The following is a 20,634-nucleotide window of genomic DNA, read 5'->3' as shown; positions in this document are numbered from 1 at the left end:
AGCACCAGGAACATCTACATGAAGAAGCAGCAGCAGGAGGGGGCTGACCACATAGGTGTTGCTAGGAACTAATCTAGTCTACTCAGAGGGCTGAAGCCCCGCTCCTGTGCCCTGAGCTCTCAATTCATGCACATTTCCACCTCTCAAGCTGGGAGAGATCCCAAATCCCACTGCTCTGCTGCTGCAGAGCTTACACCCAGCAAGCATATACCCACCACACTAGGTACAGATAAGGCTGAGGCACACCGGAAGGAGCTGGGTACAAATCAGACCAAGATGATGCAGAAAGGCTGAGATTGAGAGGACTCACAGGAGAGAAGGTGAAAAACATCACCTGCAATTGCTGAAAGCCTGACAGACTTCATACACTGAAGGCATTTTGTTGTGGGACATGATACATGTAATTTAAGTTTTCCCATGAACTCCAAGGGCTTGATCAAACTATAATATTTAACAGGCAGAAAAGCCCTGGTACAAAGAAAACACCAAACCCCATTTTACAGCAGTTAGAGAGTTACAGAAGTGTTTCCCTTAAACTCACAGTGCACTGATCGGTGAGGTTGCTCTTCCCAGCCCACAGCTGAAAATATCACCCCAACAATCAGGTAGATAAATGCAAGTTACAAGCACCCTTACAAGCTGTAAGCTTTTCAGGACTTCTTGTCCTCTATATCTGAAACAATTATTACGTGATTTTTATGATCTGCCTGCTCTGCACTCACTACATCCACACAAACTCCCCCAAACCAGCACATCATTCCCTTCTTATTCTCAGACAACAGCTGAGAACTCAGATGACCCATGCTCCCCATGGGCACCACGCTTTTCTGATTACAATGGAATGACTATTAGTCACAGCATTGAACAAGTCTTAGCACATCTTTGGTCACTGCCAAATTTTTGGGAAAGCACCTTAGAACATGCTTTGACCTCTCAATACAGAGCAGGTTTAATGAGGGGACTAAGGGAATGTCACCAGAAACGTTAGCTTTTGCATGAGGGAAGATGGAAACACAAGTGCAGCCATGTCCACAAGAGAAGCCAAGTCTCTCCATGTTGGATGTCCAACTTGGAGTTTGCTTCTCCCCCAAGCTTCCCATCTAGTAGCCTTCAGAGTGTGAATCATTACCTTTATCATGCATAAACTTCAAAGTAGTATGACCTTCCTCACTGAGTTAAACCCAGGTTCCTCAGCAGCAAGCTATATACAGCATGGTAGCCACAATCAGGTTGCATCTAGTACTACACAGGAGGCAACAGAAATGCTGTGCAAACTGGGAGCCAAGGATGACCCCAGCACAAGCAGTGCCCTCACCGACCAAGGCAGAGTCCCTCAGCACCACAAAGCCAGGAAACAGGGTCTGTCAACAGCTAAAGGATGCACCAGGTCCTAGGACCACCCCAAGAAAGCCCCTCAGAAGATGAGGCAGAAACAACAAACACAACATACATTCAAAACCTACCAGAGAAGAGGCAAAACTGGAAATAAGTACACCTAACAGCATGCTCCAAACCAAGAGCAAGCCTCCAAGCCTGGGCTTAAATATTGCTCCAGAGCTTTGGGCAGCAGGTTGTGTGCAGCAGGGCCCCAGGTGAGCCTGCTTAGGGCAATTAAGGTGTATTAGTACCCCCAGGGCACAGCTGTTTGTAATACCAGGGCTGTGACCCTTTCTTAACAGCTTCTAAATCTAACAAAATATACAGAGAGCATTGAAATCACTGTATTTTCCATAAAAACACACCTGGGCACTGATAAATTAGCAGACCACTCTGCTCCTTCAAAGCGTGACACAGAGATCCCTTTCCCATCCTACGATCCCTTCTCAGCCTGTTGCCTTCCTTCCCATTGAAGGAAGGAAAGTCCATGGAGGATGCTTTCTGGGCTGTTGGAGGAGTTCCAGGTGGCATTCACTGTACATCACGTCCACGCTGGTTCTTGCTGGGCATTGCTCCGGATGGGTGCTCAGGGATCGCAGGCAGCCGCTGGTGACTGCAAAGACAGCAGCAGCCTCCAGCGGTGAGCTGGCAAACAGCACCAGTATGGCTGTGCGCTTGGAGCGCCACCACAGCACCAGTGTCCCAAGGCAAACACCAACGTGGCCCTATGCCTGGCGTCGCATGGCAAATACCATTGTGGTTTCATGTCTCATGTCTCACAGTGAACTCCCATGGCAAGCGTCAATGTGGCCTCACTTCCAATGTCCCACGGTGAACACCGGTGTCGTTTCAAGCCTGACATCCCACGGCAAACGCCAATGTGGCTTCACATCCAAAATCCCATAGCAAACACACGCATGGCTTGGCATGCAGTGTCCTCATGCGGTTTGTCAGTGCTATCCCCCTCATCAGATCTAGGCCCATCAGATCTCAGCCCACAGGGATTCACAACTGGTCCAAAAACAGAAGGACACAAATGACACCCTTTTCACCAAAAAGGCAGGTTTTCGACACAACAGCACCATCACACTTGCCTTTTCGTGAGCAGAAACAAGCCTTTTCCCTTTTTGTCCAGAAATGGTACAGACACATGGGGCAAGCCCTTGTCCTTGTTGCATGGACATGTGGTGTTGTGACAATGTCATCCCAGCAGCAAGGCCATGTGAAGGGGTGCATCTCTTTCACTGCCCTTTGCCCTGGTGCAGTTGTACAATGGCACCATCCTTTGCCAAGTGTGGCTAAGCATATGGATGCAGGATCCTCAGTTCTCCTTGGCAGCTAATCCTCGTTCTCCCCCAGAAGAATAGCCTTCAATCTTCATTGTCACCATGCCAACTGAGACCCTGAGTGATCTTCATGACAGAGCTTTGCCCTGGATCCCCATGTCCTCGCCCTTTCCCAGCATCTCACCCGACTGCGTTTCCTGGTTGTCTTTTCTGAGCTGCTGCACAGGGAACATCTTGCAGAGGAGGAGCCCACCCAGGTGCCTGGAGAAGCTGCAGAATAGGAGTGGATGAGCTTGTTTTCTTGTTGTCTGCTTTTTTCTTAGCCTTTTGAAATAATCACAAACACAGCAATTATTGCAAAGATAAAATAGCAAGGATTAGGAAATCCTCACAGGCAAAGCTCTCCATCAATTAACTAAATCAATCCTTGCTTTAAAATATAATCCACAACAAGAAGACACAGCAAGAGACAATTAAAAAAAAACAGAGGCACAAGGAATAAATATGTTTTGTCAAGAAAAGGGTGGCAAGGAGAGAGGGGAGATTAATTTTGGGTGGTTGCACATAATGCACAAGCACTGAAAATTATCTCAGCAAGAAGCAAGCTAAGACATACTGCTGAGGTTTTAAAATGCAGCTGAGAGACTTAAGGGGTGTCATGAGTTTGGAGGTATGCACACAAAAAAATGCCTGGATCAAGATTTTTGGAAGTAGTGCATAAAATTGGGTTCCTCAGTTCACATTGAGGGACGTATAACTGGAGAAGTTCTCCGGAACCATGAAGTCCATCCCCCCACTGCACGGACAATGCTGGTGTTTAATCCCCTTCATCACTCATGGATCTCAGCATAAAATGAGCTTCTCTGCAGGAAGGGGTCCGTCTGGGGAATGCTGTGCTCAGTGTGCTGGTAGGGACTCCTCCACAGCCTCCTCACTTTGCCATCAGAAACTGCTTACTGGCAGTCAGCCTCCATTTCTCCCAGTTCAAACCCATTTCTTCCAGTATCAGTATTGCATTGTAACTGAGCTAACTGCCAAGCACTTCAGTGCCCTCTATTTGAGGAGTAAAGTAAGCAGCCTGCTTCCCAGCAGCCTGTGTTTCCTGCAGCAACCACAAATGTGGCTGAGAACTAGATTGATCTATTAATTACTGTTTCAGTTATAGTCGTGCTTAGCGAATCTAGCCAGGGATCAAACCTCAACATCAGGGGGAGATGCCAGTGAGAAGACAACAACCAGACACGTGTCCTTGTGGGGCAACCCAAAACCAACATACACATGAAGGACACAGGATTGGGAGACACTGATGAGCATCACACAAACAAGGCTTTGGAGGGATGTCCACGAAAAGCTCTATATTCCCATGACAATTGGGTTTGCTCCCATAAAATGGGAGCCAATATGTTGATGAGCCACGCATCCTTAGCACTGGGTTGGTGCCTTAAACAAGGATAACTACCCTACGTTTGATGAGGCAGATTTGGGTTTAGGACTCAGATGAGCTCTCTCATTTCCCTTCTTCGTCCTCTATTGGGCACTACACTGCACAAGGCAAGTGGGCTTTCTCCCTGTGATCATGTACAGCACCAAGCACAAAACCCTGCTATGCTGGAAGAGTCGAGAGAGCCCTGGGCTTGCTAGGCAGATAGAGCTGCATCTCAAACCTCTTTCTCTTGGGTGCTTTGTCTTCCTTTTGAAACTCAGAGCTCTTCAGCTGCAGCAGAGAGAAACCATAAGGGACAATCAGAAAGGTTAATAAAAAGTTGAAAATGTTCTTAAATGACAGCCCTGGCTTGAAACGTGAGCCTTGTGTTTGTTTCGCTTTGTAGCTTGACTTGAATATCCCTGTTAATTTTTTGGATATTGCTGTAGTGTACAGAAGAATTGCTGATGACACATTTTCCTAACACACGCATTACACAAAAGGAGATTATATTTTAGCCTCTTTCAGAGACTATAAAATCAGATTCCTCCTAATGAAACAGCAAATAAAAAGGGGTTTCCCTTTTCTTTCTCAATCTCTTGGCATTTTTCCTCCTGTGGTTTTATTCTTCTCCTCCCCCCTCCTCTTTTCTTACGTTATCTGTGTTTCTTGCTCATTTCAACTTGATGACATGTTGCTGGGACAACTAAGTCTCGTAACCTTCTTAACTTTGCCATTGTTACAGCCTGGAGTGTATTTAAGAGGAGTATTTTAATTTCTTTTCGAATGCACAGCGCCTGCCCCGTAGAAAGATATTAGAAATGGAAACGGGGGGGGGAGGCTTTTCTTCTACAAATGTATGCTATTCAAATCACCTCTTTTTTTATTTCCTTTAAACCCATCATTTGTATGCTGTAGGTCGCTACTTTAAAACCCGGCTCGCTGTTGCTGAAAGGATCACCCGTATAATGATGTCATCCATATTCAGCTGAAATCTCAGCTCCGCTGAAGCCCAGCGCTTCCCTCCTCTTCCCCTGGAAGCCCAGCTGCAAGCTCCCAGCTGGTCCACACGCACCCAAAATTTCCGTGTGGGAATGAGCGGACTCAGGTAGGGATCACGAAGAAGGGATCGTGCATCAGATGCATGGAAAGGCACCGTGGTACATAGTTCATAGCGGAGCAAGCAATAAAAAACCCTGGTTTGGAGGCACCTCTTCTCTGCTTGTGATGGAAGGTCCTTCCTTGGGGTCACCACACAAGGGAGAAATGCTTTCTCTCTCTGCGACCGAAGGATTGGGTCTGACCTGTCTTTCCCAGCCCTCACAGCCGAGGAGAGCCAGGTTTTACAGCACGGTGGGATATCCCACTGTTGCAAGCTAGGTGCCTCCATGCCCACTCCAGTATGACTCTATTAAAAACTTAATTGTACACATGTTGCGCACCCAGCCTCTTCGGTGTCAGCTTGATGTCTCCCTGACACACTTATTGTACCTGTATCAATGCTCTTTTAACAACTAATTGATCTTTTATTAACATATAATAACTTACTTATTAAATATAAATTAAAGACTTAATTGAGACACTTAATCTAGACTGGCTCAGTATATCACCCTCATAAGCATAATGTATAATTTAATTAATTGACAGAGCTGATAATAGCATGTCATCTGTCACCATTTCTCCTGACCTGGGAGCTGGTTGCAGCCCCAGGGTTTAGCCACGAGTGAAAACCCCATACTGGTACTCTGGGGTTTGGGTTTTGCTGTTCAATACGCCAGGCACAGACATCTGCAACCTGATCCTCACCGCTACCAAAATGCACTTAGGATCGCAAACGTTAACATTTTATCTTCTTAGAAGGAGAAGGCTGAATGTGCACCAGGTGCCGACAGGGAAGGACCAGCTCAGCCCCTACTGAGCCTCTTGGTGTAGGACAGCCACCATACCCTTGCGCTGCCTTTCCCCTCCCTCTAAGCAGACACCTGGGGTGGGGGGGGGCAGCTGCCCCAAAAGTGAGGTGCAGACAGCATACTTCAAGTGGAGAGATGGCTGGTACCCTGCATTCCTGGGCACACAAGGGGACAACAGGGCAGGGTTTTATTTCCGCACTGGGCAATATTCCTTCTGCTCCAGCTAAGATTTGGGCCCATGCACCATTTTTCACAGGCAGGCACATATATTCCACACCCCTCCACCCCCACCGCCGTCTCCCAGCAATAGAGAATTTCATTTTAAAAACTGAAAGATTTAATTTAAAAATACAAAATGGCAAAGGGAGGGTTTTTAAATAAAAAAATAAAGGTAAAGAGATGATGGTTGGAACAAAATGTTCTAGAAGAAAGCTGTTCCCTTGGGGTTTCTTTTCTTTAAGCTTTGCATATTACAATTTGAAATTTTTGTAAAGAGATCCCCATTTTATATTCACACTGGTAGCCTGAATTTAAATATCTCTCTCACCTGAGATTAATACAGGCTTCACCCTGAATTACTTCTCAGCTCTGAAGTACAGCTCTGGAGAGCTCAACTCTCCACAAATTCACTTCTCTTTTAGAGGCATAAAAGCTTATGAAATATATGAAATATTAAAATAGCATGTGTGCTGGGGCAGGGAAGGGGGAAGGGAAGGCTGGGTCAGTGAGGTGGGGCTCCTTTGATATGAAAACACACTTTTCCTCAAATGAAACCAAGGATCTGTTAGCACAGGACAAGAGAACCACTTAAACACTAAAAGAAAGGATTTCAGCCCAAAAGATGATGATATTTATTTATTTATTTATTTATAATTGTTAAGCCCTGCAAAGGGAGCAGGATGCAATCCATGTCTTGTGCAACAGAAAACATTTCCATAAAGCACTAGAAAAGATTAAGTTTCTCTGGAACAAAACAAAGTATTCCCTGCAAATGAGGTTATAAACGATGTTGTAAACACCAGCTCCTTATTATTCTACTTGACGGGAAAAAACACTTTGTTTTAGATGCTGAGGACCCATTAGCTAATTGCCATAGAAATCCAGCATTTGGTATAATGATTTAACCCTTATGGAGCTGCCAGGCTGGTGCAAGAGGGCAGCAGGTGCAGGAGAGATGCTGGTGCAACAGCAGAGTGGGCAGCAAGGAACCTGGGGCGCTTGCGTGGACCACCATAACCCAGGGTTACTGCATCCCACTCCTTAGCAGAGGGAATCCTTCAAATGTATGGCTTCATTAGAAACACTTCTCAGGGGATCATCAGCACATAAAACCACACCAATTTCCTCCCTCTTAGCCTCTGTAGTCTCTAGGTCTTGCAGAACACCCGGTGCAGCTGTAGCCCCCAAAAACACCTTAGTCCACAAGCACTTCTGGGTAAAACCCAGAAGGGATGCAGTGGTGCACACAGTGGGTAGCAGACAGGCAGCCCACTGCTGCACATCTGCAGTGAGCATCAAGCCCAGGAAACAGGCGGCCCATCTCCATCCTGGGACATGTCCAGCGCAGGGCAACTAAGATGATTAAGGGAGTGGAGCATCTCCCTTATGAGGAAAGACTGAGGGATCGGGGTCTCTACAGTTTGGAGAAGAGGAGATTGAGGGGTGACCTTATTAGTGTATATAAATATATAAAGGGGGAGTGTCACGAGGATGGAGCCAGGCTCTTCTCAGTGGCAAACAATGATAGGACAAGGGGAAATGGGTACAAACTGGAACACAAGAGGTTCCACTTAAACTTGAGAAGAAACTTCTTCTCAGGGAGGGTGACAGAACACTGGAACAGGCTGCCCAGGGAGGTTGTGGAGTCTCCTTCTCTGGAGACATTCAAAACCCGCCTGGACACGTTCCTGTGTAAACTTATCTAGGTGTTCCTGCTCCGGCAGGGGGATTGGACTAGATGATCTTTTGAGGTCCCTTCCAATCTCTAGCATATTGTGATACTGTGACATGCCACACGCTCCTGGACGTTCCCAAGGCACATGTCACAGCTACTGCTGTCAACTGGACAGGCATATGTTGGGACGTGTTGTGATGCCAACATAAGGCTCAGTCATGGTGCTTTCTCTTTGCAGCAGCCTTTTCCCATTTGTATACTATGGAATGTATGCTGTTTGCTTGGAAAGGTGCTCACTGCTGCAACACAAGGAGTTGTGTGCAGCTGCTCCATTCTGCTGCCTGCAATAAATGTCTTCGCTAGCACTGCTAGTCTGAATTGAATATAGTTTATTTCATTTTAAAAGTCTTCTTTTTTTCTTTTTTTTTTTTTTTTTCATTTCAGGAAAATGAATGTTAGAGCCAGATAAGAAACTATAGTCTGCTTTCAAGAAGGTTACAAGAAAACTGCATCTTGCATTACTAATCCTTTATCTTTCATGTTAACAAAAAGATTAGTGACATATTTTTGAATGAAAGAAAATAAAATAGCAGACACATCTAAAGAACTGTGTAACTTTCATGCAACACACAAATCGGTTGTTAAACGTGGAAAAAAAAAGGAGGAGAATGAAGGGAAAATTCATAATACATTTTCCTTTGTAAAGTGAGCAAACCAACTTTCTATAATAAGAGAAACTAGTAGAGGACTAGAAGATGCTTCTTTCATAAATGGAGAATGATGTTATTTTTACCAGAGGCTGAATTCCAATGGCAGAGGAGGAAATCTCCCTTGCCCGAGTTTTGCATGGGAGGGCTCAGGAGGTTCTAGCCCCAGGGCAGCCACCCTGCTCCCATAGGGGCTGAGGAGCTACATTCCCCAACCCCTTCCGCCAGCCTCAGCTTCAATAAAGCTGTTGGTCTGCCAAAGGTGAGATGCACGGTGAACATGTCCCATCTTTGGGATACAGAGTTGTCATATAGGACCCGGACAGTGCCTCCCTCCATGGTGCATTGTTCCGTCCCCCCTGCACCACATCATAGAATTAGCTAGGCTGGAAAAGACCTGTAAGATCATCAAGTCCAACCTTTACCCCAGAAATCCACGGGGGATGAGCTTTTCTAGTGCTTTTCTCCCCATACCTCCATGGAAATGCTAGTCCCGATCAGCCCTGCTTTTCCAGGAGAAAATATCCCCCTGCCTTGGCACACAGTGGTTCATTAGGAAACCCATAATTGAATTCCCTGACCATTCAGTTCTAAAACCCTTTTGATCGAGAATTAGTTAATTACACTGGGCCCAGTATATTCCTTGTCACAAATTTTGCCCATGTCCCCCAGATATATGATTGCAGGCTCCGCTCGCATTGTGTCCTTTGAAATGCGTTTATGAGCCTTTGAAGCTCTCCCCCCTTAATAACGCATTGTTCGTTAATAAGTTGCCTGTAACATTTCCCCATTAGGAAATAGCTGCCTGCGACTCACTTTGGCTTCAATGAGTAATAATAATCCAAATGTAATTGATAATGTCAGAGAATAAATGGGGAGAGGCACTACCTGGAGAATTGGCTGGAGCAAGGTGGATGGAAAGAGCGGCCCCTGCCTCCCTCCCGCTGCCGACCTTCCCATGCTCGCCCTGCCAGAAATCCATTTGACTTTGAGACAGGGGCTGGATCAAAACTCCCGGCGGCAGATAAGAGCCAGGGAGATCACAGGTAGGGAGCCCTGGCGCGGGCAGCCGTCTCTGCCTCCAGCCAGGGGAGCGGGAGGAGCTCACCGGGCTTCTGGGGAAGGTGAGAGGAGATAAGGAGCATCCGGAAGAAAAGGCAGATGGGGAGATAACGAACATGATGGAGAGATTGTGCCTTGCTTGACTCAGCAAGGAGGGGTTTAATAAGGCAGATCAGGGGGCTCTGCAGAGCAAAGGTGGTGGAGCCCCTTCGTCCTTCTGCTTTGGGGCTGGAGCCTGTTGTGCCTTCTCCAAGTAGCAGCAGCACAACAAAAGAACTCCCAAAAAAACCCTTCTTTTTCCCTAAGGCTTTGCCCCTAGCCCTACATTTCAGCAGTAGTGCCGTGGTGTAGGGCTTTGCCCAAATATCCCCAGCTACTTGCTGGGGTGTCTTGCCCCTCTGAACACCGTACATCCATGCAGGATGATGCTCCCTAGCACACACAGCTCTCTGCGTGTCCACATGGATCTCACCCTTCCTTTTCTAATAATTGCTTTATATTTTCCAAAAATAAAAAAGACCAGGCCTCATCCTTGCACCTAGGTGGGAATACTGCCAGAAAAGATTTCCTTCTGGTGTTTGTGCAGATGTCTTGTCCTGGCTGGGAGGACATCTGTGGGATCACACTCCTGACACAGAAAGCTTTCCTTGCTTACCCTTGTAATTCCAAGCGGTTTGGGACAATAAAAAATGGGCAGAAAGGGACACTGCAGGCAGAGGTCAGTGCCTAAAATCTCCAGACACATATGGCTGTGGTAGAATTTGATGTCTACATCAAGAGACCAGAGCATCCAGAAAGAGACACAGAAACTGAGCTCAGCTTAGTCACACAGACTGACCAGGTAGAATATAATCAGTGTTAGGAAAGAAGCTGTGGCTGCCCCATCCCTGGCAGTGTTCAGGCTCAGGCTGGACAGGGCTTGGAGCAACCTGGTCTAGTGGAAGGTGTCACTGCCCATAGCAGTGGGGTTGGAACTGGATGAGGTTTAAGGTCCACTCCAACACAAACCAGTCTGTGATTCTATCGTAGAATCATAGCTTTTCCTTCCAGCACCATTCACTGGGGATGCTCAGCCATGCCTATCCTGGCAGCACGTCTCACATAAAAACTGACCTAAAATCAAAAAAAGTTTAAACAAAAGGTTAAATATCTTTCTTCTCCATCCAAACACAAAGTAGTTACTTCTGGACTTAAGGAAAGAATTGTTTTGCTTTAACTCCTACCAAAATATCTTTGAATTGCTCTTTTGCTGTGACCTCATTCTCAAGCACCCCTCAAAAGCGGCCCCCACTGCACATCACTGTCTGCACATCCCTCTGCCTGTACATCCCTCTTCTCGCGAAAACTGCTCCTCCTGCACATCACTTGGAAGGGCTCGTCTCTTCTATTTGCTTCTATTGCCCTCTGCTGGGCACTGTCAAAGGGAAGGCTGATGCCCTGGGCAGTGCTTTCTCCTCGCCTCCCTTTGCAGTTTTGGGGGAGCTGCAGAGCCCCAGGTTGGTGTGACAGAGCTTCCCCATGAACCCTTATCACTACTCGCATGTCCCAGAGAGGCCCACAGATGTGGGACATGGCCAACCCAGTGGATGGCCAGCACATCTGGCCAAGAGGTCACCCATGCCAGTGAGCAGAAACCAGAGGGGTCTGCAGAACAGGCATATGCCATGTGTGACACGTGTGAAATACAGAGCAGTTTGGCTCGGCTATTGCACCTGGCTGTGCACAGCTTGAAAGCTCTGCACATCCAAATCTGGGCCAGGCTTTACCCCAAAGCTCAAAGCAGAATGGACAGAGAGAGGCAGTCTTGAGTATCACTTCCTGAAACCTTTTGCTCTGTGCAACCTTTGCATTTCAGCTGCTGTGAGCAGGGGATGTCTATGATGGTTCACACGTTAAACAGAGGCAAAGAGGTTGTCTGGAAGGACCACACTGGCAAAACTAGTGTATGTGCTGCAACCGGTATTGAAGACCTTCAGAGACCACCCAGGTATTGGCAGCTGAGAAAAGGAACAAATTGGTGATATTCAGAGGAATATTCTTCATTTCCAAGCATATCATTTCTGCCCTTTGGCGAAAAGCTCCCCCCTCCCCACCCAGCGTTTTAGAAACTTTTGCATTTCATCAGGCTGAATTCAAGGTGGAAAAAAAGGAGGGAAGAAAGTGGGGACCGTTTTCCTTCAAGAACTGGATGGATTTCAGCAGCAGAGAGGTGCTGCAGGGACAGATTGAGGCTCTCCCTTGTGGTGCAGGGAACAGTATGGGGCTGTACCCAGAGCTGGAGGGATGGGTCTGGGAGCTGGAGAAAGACTTCATACACGGCACCCTGGGGTCTAGCTTCGAGGGGGGCGGTCTTTCCTCCTTCTAAGAGGTACCACCTCCCACCATTCACCAATCCTTCCATCTTCCCCTTCCCAGCAGCTGGAGAAAAAGTGTCAAAGAGCAACACAGCGAGAAAAACAGGTAAAATTAGCAGCGAGTCTTTGGGCACCAAGGGGCTGGAAATTATAGAATAGTTGAGGTTGGAAGGAGCCTTCAAAGCTCACCTAGTCCAGCCCCCCTTCTATGAGCAGGGACATCTTCATCTAAATCAGGTTGCTCAGAACTACATCCAGTCTGGCCTTGAGTGTCTCCAGGGATGTGCATCCAACCCTTCTCTGACAACCTGTGCCAGTGTTTTACCACTCTCATTGCAATGAAGGTATCTTCAAGATTTCACAGCCAGCACCTATCAGGCTGAGGAGGGCAGTTCTCCACTTCCAGAAATCCTCACACAGCCACCAGATTACGGATGACAGAGGAGAGGAACGCCTCATACCAATTAATTCCCAAATTGTAATTAACATGTGGGCCAGCTCGGTGTGATCCCTAGCTGCTAATGAAGCATAGCACTGCTTTAATTCCTGCTATGCCGCACCATCTTCTTATTAAATCCAGGAGTAGTTTCCATCATATTTCCCTTAAAGGGAAAAAGGGGAAGAGAGAGAAATGGAGCAGGATTTGTCTCAATGAAATATGATAGATTAGCGTTTGTTGGATAAAGAAAGTAGGAATGGGGGGAGGGCAAGAGATGTGAAATTTTGTAGGTGCATATGAGCATCAGTATATTCTCTCTCGCAGTGACCTCCTTACACCCCATCCATCAGCCTGGGGTTGGCTTATTCTAACTAGCAGAGTCTTTTCTCGTGTCTAACAGGCCCATCAGACACAATCTGCATGCCAATTACTGGAGCAGACCCCCTGATACTGAGGAATGGAAATTAGCTGTCAAGCAAGAAACGGCATCAGCAGGCTGGGTTTGGATTGCCTGTGCTCCCCGCTCATATCCATATGCAGTCTGCTCCGTGTGCAGCCCTGACGAGGGAGCCCCCGAAGGAAAAAGTAATCTAGAATAATAATAAAATAAGAAAAAATAATAATAATGAAAACCCCACCACCAAACTAGCATATTTTATTGTTATTCGTGTTGGTTGCCAGCATCCAGGGCACAATGCAAAATTCACCAGAGGGCAAGAGCCCAACAGAGGAGAAAGGAGGGGGGAAAAGAGTTGGGATAATTGTGTTTTCACAGTGGGTAGATCAAGTGAGGTAATGGAAGGACGCAGGGAGGAAATGTTGGTGTAAGGGCTCTGGGGTGGGTGTACACCAGCAGCCACGGGCTGCAGCCCCAGCACCCGCTGCAGGTGGGGACAAAGCCCACCACAGGATGGGGAAGCACAGCATCCAGGCAGACATACCCCAAAATCAGGTTGGAAATGCACTGGCCAGAACATGCCTACCTGCAGAAGATTTTCCTTCCCAAATAGGGGTGGCAACAGGCTCCCCATAGAAATTGGTGGCCAAGGCCATGCTCAAGCTGGTGCTTTGCATGGGCAGGAGCCAGCAGATCTTGGAGAGCTGTGCCAGGAGCCAGGGGAAAAAGGGGAGCTGGAGCTGATGCTGGTAGGGCTGTTTGGTCCTGGAGAAATAATGCACCGAGGCACAACTGTAATGACAAATCACCTGCATCCTGCTGAACTGTGATGGAGAGATGATAGAGGAGAAAGGCAAGGTGGGACAGAAGCTGGTCACGAGGATGCATCACCCCTTGCAGCAAAGGGCTGAAACAGGGCAGGGGCTAAAGCTGGAGCGTGAACTGCAGGGTCACAGCAGGGGGAGGAAGGCAACTTCCTGCAGCCCACCTTTGTGCTGGGGGAAGCCCCTCTCGGCAGCCTCTTCCCATTCCCTGACTGCAGCTGCATTCTCAGGGGTTGCGGCACCACAACTTGACAAGCATCACTTAACCTGCTTCCCTGCTCCATAATAACCTCATACATCAACCGCAAAGAGATCGCAGAGCACGGCTAGAAAGGCTCTACTTCTATGCCCAGCGTCATTATCCCAAGGTCCCTTGGTTTGATATGCAAACAGGCTGCAGGTCCCCAGGGTACCCAGGAGGAGAGTGCCCTACACAGCAGATATCAGTTATTCCTGCCCACAGCATGGACCAGCCTGACATTTAACAACAAATGGGTAAATTCATGCTCCAGCTGGCAGCAAACTGGCCTGACTGTGAGCTCTCTGCATGTCTCAAGTGCCCAGGGACCAATTCTCACACTTACAGATGATTCATCAGCAACCCCCCATCCCAGGGCAGCTTTCAGTGGCACTCACTTTATCGATCCCCTCACAGCCTCTTCTTCCTCTTCCAGCTCCCCATCTTGATGCAGCACTTTACCCCCTTTTAAGCAGCTGGATCTCTTGTCTCACACCTATGAGGGGCATCCTGTACCTGACACTCTGGCTTGCTTCCTGAGGATCTGGATGCTGCACCTGGCCCAGCATCCCCCATCGAGACTGCAGCCATCTCCCTTCTTCCCACTCTGGGATCCCTCCCTCTCACACCTCCACTTTCCCTAGAGTCCCATTGCTCCATGCTCATGAGAGGAACATGCTTCTCCAGCAACAGGAAATCTGCTGCCTGCTCAGCTTCCCTGGGAAGGTCTCATTGCATGTGGCATGGATGCAAATCTCATCCCTTCTCCCCAGCCATCAGCAGCCCCTTCTCCCAAGCCACCACAGAGCAGCAGAGCAGCAAGCAGGGACTCCACAGGATAATGACAGGCTGAAACTGCCACAGCCAGCACCAAAACCTGAAGTGGTCCAACTGCTTCACTGGACTGAACAAATGCTGGAGCCCAAGCTCCAGCTTTGGGATTGTTTTTCCTTAGGGAGGAGCAGTGGGATGAAGGGGATGGGGCCAGACTGGAGGAAAGAGATGACAGCATAGACAGTTGTGCTTTGCTTAGAGAAGGCTCAGCCCCATGCCACCTCCTCTGAGGCAGGATAACTCACACACAGACCAGGCCAGGCTGAGCTGAACAACTTAGTTGGTTTATTGAGTCAATGGGCTCCTCACTGGGCGATGCTGCGGAAGGACTGGACGGCGGGGCCAGCGGCTCCCCAGTCCACAGGCTTGCGGTACTCCCCCTTGGGCAGCAGGTACTGCCTGCCCCGGTAGTTGGGATGCTCATAGAAAACCCAGACGCCCTCCAGCACTCTGCAGGCGTGGATCTCGCGCATGTGCCACTCCTCCATGACTGAAGGGCAGTCTTCAGTGGTTTCAAACATCTGCCCACCAAAGTCTCCCTTCTCAAATACCTGGATGTGGCCCCGGCCTCCACTTGGCTAGAGGAAAAGGAGAGAAAATAGCAGAGAGCTGGAGAGGGGCACCCCTATATCTCTGACAGATGACAGAACCTTGCTCCAGCAGATGAGAGCAGAGCTGAGGCATGATTAGACTCAGACCAGATACAAAGCACCTCCCCGCACACCAGGACAGGGCTAAACAGCCCCCCAAAAGCAGAGTGGGGAGGCAGTCGGGATAACTCTTGCGTGGGCATCATGTGCAAAGACACAAAAGCACCGAGCAGAGCAGTTTCAGCTCAAACCCCCACCACAGCCCCACTTCGGCAGGGAGGAAGGCTGCAGGGAGGGATAAGGCCAAGTCAGCAAGCGCTAGGCTCTCCACCCCAGGCAGCCTGCCTATCCTGCTGCTGGTCTGACCCTTCAGCCACTCCACGTGAGCATCAAGAGAGCCAGACCCCCTGCACTCCCCGCTCCTCCAGGCAAGGAGGAGTTTAATGAGCTGGTGACCCCGGCTGGGTTGTATTACAGGCGAACACAGCGTGGGTATTTTCCACTGTGATTTGAAGCGTTGCGTTGCCTGAAGGCACTGCAGGTTTAATCTTCAGCTGCCTGGACACCGCCTATCCCCCACTTCCCCCCATCCACCCAAGCCTGCTCTCATTGCCAGCCCCAGCAGAGCTCTGCAGGGTCTCCTCACTGCCATTGGGATGCTCTGACTCAACACCTGCAAGCAGCAGGTACTCATGCACCGCTCCCAGGCTCAGGAGGGCAAGCCTGGCACCAGCTGGACATGCAGGGTAAGGCCTCTGCATTTCATCCTGATGGGTGTTTTGGTTCCATCTTTTATTGCCAGACCTGTGTTCTGAACTGCCTGGAAACTTTTCCTGCCCTGTGCAAAGGGATTTAGACCTAACTCAAACCCAGAAAAGACTTCAGACATAAAAGCAAAACCCCTCAGCTGCGAGACCTGCTCCATGCTGACTTGCTGCTCAAGACACCAATGCACAGATCACCAATGTCTGCCCTGCTGCTGGCAAAACCACAGCAGCAGCACTCAACAGTCTCAACCCCAATTTATGCTCCATCTACCCTCCCATCCCTGCCAGTTTTAAAGTGTGTTTCTCTCTATAGGCTTCCCAAAGGAATAATTCCCTCTGTTCCTTTCTCCCGGCCAGTGCCTCCACAGTGCCTCCACTGCCACACTGTGGGATGGATAAACCCCCATTTATCCCATCTCCTGCAAGTGGAAGGACATGTGCTGCCAGAGGCTGCAGAAGCATCTTCCCATCTCCAGTTAGGAGGGGATGAGCACAGTTACTGCAGCAGGGAGATATGCATTGCCCTGTGCTCTCCTAATACCAGGTGACACAGGGCTGCTCCAAGCATGCCTATGGAGCACTTCAGGCACTCCCAGTCCTGGTCACTCCAGGACTGCTACTGGGCCCATTGTCCCCATGCCCAGAGGGGCTTCCTGATACAGAGAGTTGGTTCCCTGTATTAGAAGGGAACCCTGGGTTGCTGCAGAGGCAAATAAACTGCCCCTCATTCCAAGTGCTCCTGCAAATTCTGCATCACACTGTTACAAGCCTTGCATCCATCATCTTTCTTCGGGAAGAAAGCAAGAGGCAAACCTTGGAGTGACCTGCCTGGACACTGAAGTCCCTAGAGGAACACACAGATAAAACTATGCTGCTGTTCCTATGGAAACTCACCTACAGAGCACTCCAAGGCATCATTTTTTTCCCACTGTAGCCAAGTGGGAAAACACCTTGCTACTCCCAGAGAAGGACTGCAGGAACAAGCCCCCTGTAGCCATCCTCCCCAGGGGAGCACCCACAAACACGCTGAAACCTTTTAATTATAGGTGTGCAAATTAAGATGTCCCTTGAGAAGAAGTCACACTTACTATCTGAATGGCTTTGCAGGAGCCAAGGCGGTCATTCAGGCCCATCCAGTGCTGGTAATGAGGATACTCCCCTTGTGTCAGAACATACATGTTCCCAGAAAAGTTGGGCCTCTCATAGGCCACCCAGGCACCTCCATCCACACGGATGGAGTTGCAGCGGCTCAGGTAGGTGTGAAAATCAGGGCAGTCACCATCACACTCATAGCTACGGCCTAGGAAATTCTTGTCTTCATAGAAGGTGACCTGAAACACAAGCAGAGGAAGGAAGGCAGGGAGGTTCCTTGTCCCCCAGCACATCCTTGCAGCCATATTCTAGCCACATCATGACATGAAATGTCTGAAAACAAAGCCCTCAAGATGTTAAAAGTTCTTGGAGCCCAAGCATTGAGCAGGATGAACTCCATCCCAGCTAACCCTGGCAGCAGATTCACCAGTGTGGTCCCAATGACTCCAGTCTGCCACCAATGTCTTACCTTTCCCAGCACCTAATTCTGTCCCAGTCCCACCCAAAATTCCCTTGGTGAAGCCCCAAACAGCATCAAAACACTGTTAATACATTTCAATCCCACCTTGTCTCAATCAGTAGTTACTAAATTATGGCCAAGGGAGCCAAGTAGCCAATGGACTATGTAACCTGTCCCCATGTCTCTCCCTCCTGAGTAAGCTCTTGCCATCTTCAGTGTGATGGAGAGTTGGGAGATCACTATCATCTTTCCATGAAATGAGTAAAAGTTGTAAAAGGTGTGCACTAAAACGTCCAGCCCCTCTGTGCCCATGCTAACTATGCTGCTCAGCCCTTGCCAGCCACAGCCCTGCTGTTGCTTTACGGATCCTGCTTCTGGATCTTTGTCCCTAGAGGTGTCCTCTGAAAAATCTGATAGCATGAGCCCAGAGGCAACACTGAAAGCCCTGCTCATGGAGACTTGGCAGCCACTCATTGCCAGTAATCCTCTTCTTGAAGCCAATGGTGAAGGAAGCTACAGCATCTTCCCCTCTTCAACCTCATTCCCCAAGCTCTGCAGTCCCACCGCTGTTCATGCAGTGAGGGTCCAGCAGGGTCGATGATGAACTCTGCCCAACATCTGTAAGACCACAGGTCTGGTCTCCATGCAGGCAGCACTCTGCCTGGGCAGAGGGATGCCTCCTCCAGTAGTTGGCAGTGGGAAAGGAATGGGTCTCCTTCACCTCTGGTCCTGGTTCTGCATAAGCTGAGTTGATTTTGTGGCTGACATCCAGCAGAACCAGCTCCTATCACAGCAACTGTGCAAGAAGTTGATTAAGTTGGTCTTTAGTTTTGTAACAGAAAAGCTCCTTTGATGTTTCTTCTCCACCTAGCCTGACACAATATTGAACTTCATTGTTTCCCTGTACTTATAAAGCCACAAAGTGAAAAAAATCCAAGAGAACATTAAGGGTATGACCATTCCCACAACACAGTGACCAAACAAGTGTTGTTTGTTTTATTCCTAAACCATTTATAGGAAGACTTAAGGACAGGGCTCCTGTCCACCCATTCTCCACCACAGCCCTTTGCACACACACGTCAGTTCATTCAGACCCTCACACTCGGCACTTCTCAGTTTTTCCCCAGCGACTCAGGCTCAAGCAGACCCGACTGACATTCCTCACCCGCAGCATAATGACAGGTAAATTACAGATTTGAATTCCAGATTCATCATTCGTTTCACTTGCATCTTCCTCCAACACAAATCACCTTCCTTCAGCAAAGCCATCAAGTTTCTCTGCTTACAGTGCTAACCTGTTAACCACCCACTGCCCAAACTTGATTTTTGGGGGCTTACTTGGCAGATAACAGATTTGCCATAACACATCTTCCTCACAGGACTATAAAACTCTTACTCCTTTGGTCACCTCATAGCAGTTACCGTATTTCTTCCCAACAGCAGCTCTGTTAGAAAAAAAGCTCATAAACAATAACTACCCTCTAAGTAAGCAGCATGGAGGCAGCAACTCCCTTTCTAGGGCAGACTGCTTGCTCAGGTTGTGAGAAAGAGTGGTTAATTATCTCCTTTGCCCTCTTCTTCTTCTTGGGACCTGCTAGATAAGAGCATGGCATAGAGAAAAGAGGAGATTCACACTCTTTCACTGACTTAAGTCTCCTTGGACATTTTGTTGCACCACATAATTAATTCCCTGTAGCACACTCAACAGACACATGGCTTTTAGCAGGGGTAAAGACAGTATGTGTTTTGGGTCTCTTCAGCACTTTCTTTATGCACAGATACATAGAGACTGTACCACTGAAATCTGACAACCAGCAGATAAGAAGCAAGCAGCACATCCATCCTCAGTTTGTAAAGACTGCTCATAAACAGCCAAATCACTTTCAGCCAAGATCATAGATGAAAGGACCAAGGAAGCAGAGACTGATCCCAGATCTCCCACAGACATCAGACAATACCTACACACCACTCTGCTTCTAAGCCTTCTGCTACCTCAGGTCTTACAGTCTTGGCACTGTGGAGGAATTTACTGAAGGAATGTCACGAGACAGCAACTCATATAATGGAAAGATGTACATCTGACCACAGCCTCTTAACTGATGTTTAATATTTGACAGGAGGAACTGGGCACTAGCTAAAATTCTTGCCCTCCTTTCCCAGCTGTTTATTCCTGCCTAGTCCCAACCTTGCAACGAGGTCTGTGTGACCAAACAGCTTAGCTCTGCTAACTTCAAGGCTGAAGAACACAGCAATACAGCTGGATCCCCATCTGATACACAGCCTTCCAGCTGAAGCTGAACTTTCTGATGCATCTCCTTCTCCAGTTTAAATTCACCTCTGATTCTACCAAAACAAGGCCAGTTGCATCTCTCTGGGAACACTATTGGTTTCAGTGCTGTGGTCATCATACAGGCATCTTTCCATCACAACACACCTTTTGCTCCACCATGGAAGGGGAATGTGGAGGGTACCTGACACGGACTCAGGTCATCCCAAGGAAGCCTTCCACAAGACTCTGCTCTGCAAACGCAGCTCATCAGGTTTGCTGCTGGCACAGAAGCCTCCACCACTAATGTGCAAGGCATTAGGCCCTGGTGCATCTTTTAAGTATACTCTCATCAGTCACCGTGTTCAACTCCATCCTCTCACAGAGCCATACCTAGAGGAGACAGCCAAGATATGGGAAAAGACTAGCAAGGGCTCTTAGCCACGATAACAAATAGGCTGCAAATAAACTTACCTTGGTTTCAGCTCCGGACATTTTCCGTTCCAGACAAGCTCCCTAGTGCTAGAGGAATGTCAGAAGCTGTTACAAACAGCCAGGATTCGAGGCACCCTTTTTATAATGGGTTTGTTTTAAACGAGACAGCTGCTTTGTCATGAGAATAGGATCCAAAAATTGAGTCAGTAATTCTGAGGCTATAGCCGATTTCCAGAAAAGCAAGCAGGATTATGGAATAAAGGCAGGCTTTGCCATCCT

At 48.3% G+C, this 20,634-nt stretch overlaps 1 protein-coding gene across 1 annotated transcript; it reads right to left on the bottom strand.

The window, feature by feature from the left end:
* Positions 1-15,033: 15,033 nt before the first annotated feature.
* CRYGS (crystallin gamma S) lies at positions 15,034-18,424 on the bottom strand. Its single transcript, XM_061354438.1, has 2 exons — positions 17,191-18,424; positions 15,034-15,323 (listed from the first exon to the last, which is right to left on the bottom strand). The coding sequence occupies exons 1-2, from the start codon at positions 17,497-17,499 to the stop codon at positions 15,051-15,053; spliced, it is 582 nt and encodes a 193-aa protein (XP_061210422.1). The 5' UTR covers positions 17,500-18,424; the 3' UTR covers positions 15,034-15,050.
* Between the last annotated feature and the right edge of the window lie 2,210 nt (positions 18,425-20,634).

This window comes from Neopsephotus bourkii, unplaced genomic scaffold, assembly GCF_033783945.1.
Source record: "Neopsephotus bourkii isolate Nb327-2 ecotype Australia unplaced genomic scaffold, CSIRO-AGI_Nbou_v1 NB_739, whole genome shotgun sequence".
NCBI lineage: Eukaryota > Metazoa > Chordata > Aves > Psittaciformes > Psittacidae > Neopsephotus > Neopsephotus bourkii.
The sequence above is the reverse complement of the archived record's forward strand: the minus strand, read 5'-3'. Positions and strand labels throughout refer to the sequence as shown.